This window comes from Ricinus communis, chromosome 6 (assembly GCF_019578655.1).
Source record: "Ricinus communis isolate WT05 ecotype wild-type chromosome 6, ASM1957865v1, whole genome shotgun sequence".
In the NCBI taxonomy this organism is placed as follows: Eukaryota; Viridiplantae; Streptophyta; class Magnoliopsida; order Malpighiales; family Euphorbiaceae; genus Ricinus; species Ricinus communis.
Window position 1 is genome coordinate 11,069,569 of NC_063261.1, and position 8,141 is coordinate 11,077,709.

At 34.0% G+C, this 8,141-nt stretch overlaps 1 protein-coding gene across 1 annotated transcript; it reads left to right on the forward strand.

Annotated features, from left to right (window-relative positions):
- The first annotated feature begins 4,535 nt into the window (after window positions 1–4,535).
- On the forward strand, window positions 4,536–7,806 carry LOC8287548 (cytochrome P450 93A2). The gene is made up of 2 exons (XM_015715526.2): window positions 4,536–5,827; window positions 7,055–7,806. Exons 1-2 carry the CDS (start codon window positions 4,913–4,915, stop codon window positions 7,718–7,720), a joined length of 1,581 nt encoding a protein of 526 aa, XP_015571012.2. The 5' UTR covers window positions 4,536–4,912; the 3' UTR covers window positions 7,721–7,806.
- Window positions 7,807–8,141: the final 335 nt, after the last annotated feature.

Sequence of the window (8,141 nt, forward strand, 5' to 3'; positions counted from 1 at the left end):
CTGCATCGTTATCCACTGCCTTCTGTTGACTCTGTTGTTAGTGAGCTTTTGGCCGAAGAAATTCGTCTGAATCTGAAGCACTCGGTTGTTAAAGAGGTTTCTTCAGCTTCTACTCCATCCGTTTTTGCCATGCCTTCTCGAAACTCTAAGTCTCAATTCAGACCATCTGGATCTGTTGCTCGGGATGAATGCGGGTTCTGCAAGCAAAAAGGTCATTGGAAATCTTAGTGTCCGAAATTGGACAGAGGAAAATAGCAGCAACAGTAGCAGTCTCAACAGTGGTCTTATCGACCACCGCCTTTCCACAATGGACCTTCCCTTCTACCTCGTCCTCACAATGCTCTATCAACCTCCTCCTTAGACCCATCATTGATCAAGCAGTTTCAGCAGTTCCTTGCTTCTCAGCCTCATGCCATGTCTGCTTCCTCTCAAATAGGTTTGTCATCTAGTTCTTCAGGTATATCCCCTTCCTCCTGGATTTTAGATTCTGGTGCTTCAAACCATATGTCACCTAATTTATTATCATTTACTTCTCTAACCCCTAAAGTTTCAGTCCCTGTTATGAATGCTAGTGGTACACCTATGCCATTGCAAGGTGTTTGTTCAGTTATTACGCCTTCTCTATCCTTATCCAATGTTTATCACATTCCTACTCTTGCTTTGAATCTAGCTTTTATTGGTCAGATTTGTGATACTGGATGCTCAGTCTCTTTTTCTTCCTCTACTTGTTCAATTCAGGATCCACATTCTCAGGAGGTGATTGGGATCGGCCATAGAGAAGGAGGACTTTATGTATTGGATCAGCTCAAAACTCTTTATACTGCAGCATCTGCTTCTGGTGTCAATTTTTCATCCTTTCGTTTAAGTCCGTCCTCGTCTGTATTTTATTTGTGGCATTCTCGCCTTGGTCATGTCTCTGTGTCTCGTTTGCAATTTTTAGTCTCTACAGGAGCTTTAGGAAATTTGAAAACTCATGATATTTCTGATTGCAATGGTTGTAAACTAGCAAAGTTTACTGCATTGTCCTTTTCTAAAAGTACTACTATTTCTGTTACTTCTTTTGAACTTATTCATTCTGATTTATGGGGACCCTCTTCTGTCTCTACAAAAGGGGGTTCTCATTATTATGTATCTTTTATTGATGATTGCACTCGTTATTGTTGGGTTTATCTTATGAAACGTCGTTCAGACTTTTTTGGCATTTATAATGAATTTTGATATCTTGTGAAAACCCAACATTTAACTGTCATTAAGTGCTTTAGATGTGACTTGGGAGGAGAATATACTTATCATGCTTTTAAAGACCCACTTGCTTTAGATGGTACAATATACTAGACTTCTTGCACTGATACTCCTGAACAAAATGGAGTTGCTGAAAGAAAACATAAGCACATTCTTGAGACTGTTTGATCCCTCTTGTTGTCTGCTAGTGTTCCTAGTGAATTTTAGGGGGAGGAAATTCTTACTTCTGTTCACTTAATTAACAGAATTCCTATTTCTCATAATTCCGGTTTGTCTCCCTATAAAAGATTGTATGGTTGTCCTCCAGATTACTCTTCCCTTCGTGTCTTTAGTTCTACATGCTTTGTCCTTCTTCCTCATGTTGAACGTAGTAAGTTAACATCTCACTCTACTATATGTGTTTTTCTTGGTTATGGTGCAGGTAAAAAAGGATATCGTTGTTTTGATCCAGTCAGTCATAAGTTATATGTCTCTCGTCATGTTATTTTTCTTGAACATATTCCTTATTTTACCATTTCTGATCGTCCTCATAATATATCTATGCATGATCTTGTCCACATTGATCCTTTTGCTATTGATATTGATGAGCTACCCTCTGCTGGCATTCCTAACACTTCTACTGGCTCTTTCCCTATATCATCTTCTGAGACTGCGAATACTATCGAACCTCGCTATCCTGTAAGAAATCGTAAATCCACTAAACAACCTGATTTTGATTATTCTTGTTATTCGAGTTCATTTGCTTCTTTTCTAGCTTCTATTCATCGTCTTTTTGAGCCTTCATCTTTCAAAGAAGTCATTCTTGATCCGCTCTGGCAGCGTGCTATGGCTGAGGAGCTAACTGCTCTTCATCAAACCCATACTTGGGATTTAGTGTCCCTTCCTGCAGGTAAATGTTCTATTGGCTCTCGCTGGATTTATAAGATTAAAACTAAGTCTGATGGGTCTATTGAAAGATATAAAGCTCGTCTAATGGCTAAGGGTTATTTTCAGGAATATGGTCTGGATTATGAGGAGACTTTTGCTCTTGTTGCTAAAATGATCACAGTTCGAACACTCATTGCTGTTGCTTCTGTTCGTCACTGGGATATAACTCAAATGGATGTTAAAAATGCCTTTTTGAATGGCGATCTTCACGAAGAAGTTTATATGGTTCCTCCTCCTGGCCTTGATCATCAGCCTGGTAAAGTTTGCAAACTCAGGAAGGCTCTCTATGGTCTCAAACAGGCTCCCCGTGCCTGGTTTGAAAAGTTTTCTACTGTGATTACTTCACTTGGTTTTCATCTTAGCAACCATGACTCTGCTCTATTTGTCAAATGTACTTCGGCTGGTCGAATTTTGCTTTCTCTATATGTTGATGATATGATTATTACAAGTGATGATGCTGTCGGGATTAGTCTATTAAAGTCTGAACTGACTCGTTGTTTTGCTATGAAGGACTTGGGTTTCCTTCGTTACTTCTTGGGTATTGAAGTTGCTTCCTCTCCAAAAGGGTATCTTCTTTCTCAATCTAAGTATATTTCTCATATTTTTGAGCATGCTCGGCTTCCTGATAATAAGACTGTTGATACTCCGATTGAGCTCAACGCTCGTCACTCTGCTTCTGATGGTTCTCTACTGCCGGATCCGCGTCTGTATCGGACTGTTGTTGGAAGTCTGGTTTATCTCACTATCACTCGTTCTGATATCGCATATGATGTTCATATAGTCAGTCAGTTTGTTACTTCTCCTACTACAGTTCATTGGGCTACTGTTCTTTACATTTTGAGATACCTCCGCAGCATTCAGTTTCAAACTCTTCTACTTTCATCTACTTCATCATTAGAGTTATGTGCTTACTCTGATGCTAATTGGGCCGGTGATCCTACTGACCGCAAATCGACTACTGGATTTTGTATTTTTCTAGGTGATTCCCTTATCTCTTGGAAAAGTAAGAAGTAGGACGTCATTTCTCGATCCTCAACGGAGGTTGAATATCGCGCTATGGCTTCCACTACTTATGAAATAGTTTGGTTGCGATGGTTACTTGCTGATATAGGTGTCTTTCTGCGGCAACCGACTCCTTTACATTGTGATAATAAGAGTGCTATTCAGATTGCTCACAATTCGGTTTTTCATGAATGGACCAAACATATCGAAATCGGCTGTCATATTACCCATAATCACCTTCAGAATGGCACCTTGCCTTTTGTTTCTTCTTCCTTACAGCTAGCAGACTTGTTTACAAAATGTTTAACCGCTTCACGGTTTCGTTTTCTGTCTGACAAACTCTCGATGCTTGTTGCCATCGCCTCGTGAGTTTGAGAGGGGATGTTAAATAATGTAATTCTTTATATATTGTAAGGGTAGTTTAGTCTTTTCTATATTCTTAGTGTATGAGTATATATAGCTCTCTTTTGTATTAGGGTTACATACTTTTTGTTTTGATATTCTCCTTTTTCTTCTAATCAATAAAACGCTATAAACCTTTCTTCAATCCTAACACATTTATCTCCTAAGTGCAGAAGGCTGCTGAGAAAGCTAAATTGCAGTTTAACTTTGGAGTGATAAAAAAAGGACACATTTTACCTTCTAACAAACATATATATAACTCAAAGATATGCTTCAATCCAACAACATATAGATGAAATAATAAGAATCTTTTCTAGCTTAATCAAAATTTTGAATTTGAATATTGAATATATCATTAAAACTCTTGAAAAAGTGTTTTAGCCGGCATGCTTTATATTAACTTTAGATATATGTATAAAAAAAAATATGAATTTATGTTTTTACTTATACTATCAAAAGGTGGAAGGCCACTAAATTTTTATTTTTTAATTCTTATGAAGATATTTTGTTTATTATTTTCTATAATTTTATCTGTTATTTGATATTTTAATTCATACATATAAAATCAATTTTTAAAATTTTTATTTTAGTTTTTAATACATATCAACATACAAAAAATAGCATTGAATGCTATTTAATAAGGCCGAAATTAAAAGAAAAGCTTATATCTTTTCTTCTTATCATTTATTATTTTCGATCAAATTAATTAATGACATTGCCATAAGATGTTAGTCTAGATTATGACGAGTTAAATAAAATCAGTATTAACCATTCTTAATATTGTATTAAAGTGCCACATCTATATAAATTGACGTAATTAATATATAATACTATAAACTATTAACTATCTAAAATATGTACTGTTATTTGTTAAAATAAAATATATATTTAAAATTAAAAAAAGCACAAAACTATATTATATTTGTTAATTTATTATTAATATCTTAAAATTCTTTTAGAAATCACTTTTCTGAAACTTACTTTTAAAAAATTAAATCACTTTTATAAATTATTTTTGAAATCTTTTTTAGAACTCAAAAAAATAAAAAACAAAAAGAAAATTGTCTGAAAAAATATGTAATTTTCTGACGCATACCCTCCAGATAATCATCTTTGTTAACGATGGAGGAGTCCTCAAGTAAGGGTAAGGCCGAAAAAAGAAAAGAACAAGAAATAGAAGGACCGTGGAAACCAAAGACGAGTTCCATCTCTAATATTATTTTATTTCTCCATTTATCCAAATAAATCAAGCTGCTCTTGTGCTTCTTCTTCTTGTGGTGCTTTTAACAATGCAGCAATCCTTCCATCTATAGACTACGCACAGTATCAAACCGAGAAAATGGCAGAACTCCAAGAATATACCACTCTCTTTCTTTTATGGCTGGTCTCAACGTTCCTGGTCCGAGCCATCTTATCAAGAACACGTTCAAAAGCTCAACTCCCACCTAGTCCTATATCACTTCCGATCATAGGACACCTTCATCTTCTCCGGCCGATCCCTCACCAGGCACTTCATAAGTTATCACAACGATTTGGCCCCTTGTTTCACCTGTCTTTTGGTTCTGTTCCTTGTGTTGTTGTCTCTTCTCCTGAAATGGCAAAAGAGTTCCTTAAAACTCATGAAATGTCCTTCTGCAATCGCCCATCAACCGCGGCGGTTCGCTGCTTGACTTATGGCGCATCTGGCTTTAGCTTTGCTCCTTATGGACCTTACTGGAAGTTTATGAAGCAAATATGCATGACACAGCTTCTTGGCGGTCGAACACTCGACAGTTTTTCTGATGTCAGGCGTCAAGAAATCGGAACTTTCTTGAAACTAATGTTGCAGAAGAGTCAACAAGGTAAAGAGGTTAATCTTGGTGAAGAGCTGATGAATTTTGCAAACAATATAATCTCAAGAATGACAATGGGCAAGAGGTGTTCGACAACGGATGATGAGGCTGGAGATGTGAGGAAATTAATTGAAGAGGTTGGTGTGCTTACTGGGGAATTCAACTTTCAAGATTATATTTGGTTTTGCAAGAACATAGATATACAAGGATTTGGTAAGAGACTTAAGAAAGTACAAGTAAGATTGGACGCAATGATGGAAAGTATCCTGAAAGAGCACGAAGAGGTCAGGACGATGATGAAGAATAGTGAATTGGGTGATAACGATGCTAAGAAGGATCTGGTTGATATTTTGCTGGATATCATGGAAGATGAGAGTTCAGAAATGAGACTGTCGAGAGAAAGTGTCAAAGCTTTTATCCTGGTAAGACAATTTAAGCTGCCAATTTCTTGTTCTTGTTTCTTTTAACGTATATGATGGTTCTTGACATTTCTTGCTAATCATTCAGGGTATATGATTAATCATTCAGTTATAGGAAAAAGAAAGACCGTGTTTTCGTCTTAGTTCAGAAATTTTACACTAATCACAATTTTCCAAGAAGTTGATTTTTGATAAAAATTAGAAATGAAACAGAATTGGAACATGTTAGCAACAATTGTTTTCTTTCAATTTCTATATAACTGACTAGAACTATTACTAAGATATTAATCTTTGTGGCAGCCTAAATCTATTAAATTTGGAGACGTAATTTTTTTTTCAAAGTTGCCCTATTTTAATATTTTTCGTTTGATATATATTTATTCTAATATATTAAATCCAACCTTAATTAATAAATGACTTTTTCAATTAAATAATAATTTTAATTTATAAATAATATTTAAATTGCAATTTAAATAATTTTTAATTAGTAATTAGGTTTCTAATTATACAATAATTTCTAGTCCTAAAAAGTAACCTATTATTTATATATATAATTAATAAACCAAAACATAAAGTTTATAAATATAAATATTTATTTATTTATTTATAAATCTTTTTGACATATATATTTATTTTTATTATATAAAATATTATATTAATACATATATAATTATATATATATATATATATATATATATATATATATTAACTAATAAATTATTTTCACAACTAAATAATAATTTTAATTCTAAAAATAACATTTTAATTATATTTGATTAATAATTTTGAGTACTAAAAATATAACATTTTAATAATAATTTATATATAATTAATAAGTTAAATAACAGATGTTTTAAAATGATTTTAATATTTATTTTATTAATAAAATTTTAAATTATTAAAACAATATTTAAGAAAGATAATTAATGTTATTATATTTAAAATTATAATAGATAATCATAAAATAATGAGAATTTTGACCCTTACTAATGACGTCATTTTCTTTAGGCGTTGTGGGGGGAGGGAAGGGCTAAATGGTAAATCAATTTTGCCAAATCAATTTCAATTTCACTATTCATCGTTATAGCGTTTTTATTATATAATATATAGATATTGTATCCCTTCATTTTAAATTTCATTACACTAGACACAATATTTACTCTATATAATAAAGACAATTTTGATAAAATCAATGGTTCAATTGCATAACAAATTCAAAAAAATTCACAGGAAATGTTCACAACGGGCACAGGCACATCTGCAGGAGTAATACAATGGGCAATGGCAGAGCTAATAAACCATCCAAACATATTCAAGAAAGCAAGAGAAGAGATTGACTCTGTTGTTGGAAAGAATAGACTGATTAAAGAATTAGATATTCAAAGTCTACCTTATCTCCAAGCAATTATTAAAGAGACCTTGAGATTACATCCATCGGGCCCATTATTCACAAGAGAATCAAGCCAAGATTGCAATATCGGAGGCTATCAGATTCCTGCTAAAACAAGACTCATTGTCAATGTATGGGCAATTGGAAGAGATCCCAATTACTGGGAAAATCCAATGGAGTTCAAGCCAGAAAGATTCATGAGTGAAGAGGATTGTACCATGAGTAGTCCATTAACAGATGTCAGAGGCCAACATTACCATCTTTTGCCATTTGGGAGTGGAAGAAGAAGTTGTCCTGGAACTTCTTTGGCATTACAAGTTATCCAAACTACACTAGGGAGCATGGTACAGTGCTTTGATTGGAAAATTATTAATGGAGATAATAATAATAGTAATGGTAATAATATTGATATGAGTGAAGCTGCTGGGATCTCTCTCGAGATGGCAAATCCCTTGATGTGTGAACCTGTGACCCGTTTACAGTACTATGAGAACATCATTTGTTGAAGGAGGCGTAGTTTGATTGAGTTTTTAATGTCATGAATTGTCTTTTTTTTTTTTCTGAAAAATAATGAAGAAACTTCATTACTAAGAAGAAAAAGACACATCTTGAACAAAATATTGGCCAACCCTAGATGGGGATGGAGCCACCAACCAGACAGAGAACAAAAATTTAGATTTTTTGAAATCCAATCAGCTGCATTTTTTGCTTTTTTGCTAACAAAATTGAAACTACAAGATACAAAATATGTGCTTGATAAGATGATCTCATCCATTATAGATTTGATAGCCCAAGGAGTATTTTCACTATGGTTATTGCAGCAACTTGCAACCACCGAAGAGTATAAATCAAAACTAACAAGGGCAAAACCCTTACTCTTCACGAACTAAACCGTCTTGCTTAAGGCTTCTGCCTCTTCGGTAAGAG

Bases quoted from the DNA above. Each gene is read 5' to 3' on its own strand.
- LOC8287548 (XM_015715526.2), top strand. From the start codon at position 4,913: ATGGCAGAACTCCAAGAATATACCACTCTCTTTCTTTTATGGCTGGTC. The intron at 5,828-7,054 runs GTAAGACAATTT...AAAAATTCACAG, and splicing joins GTGTCAAAGCTTTTATCCTG to GAAATGTTCACAACGGGCAC.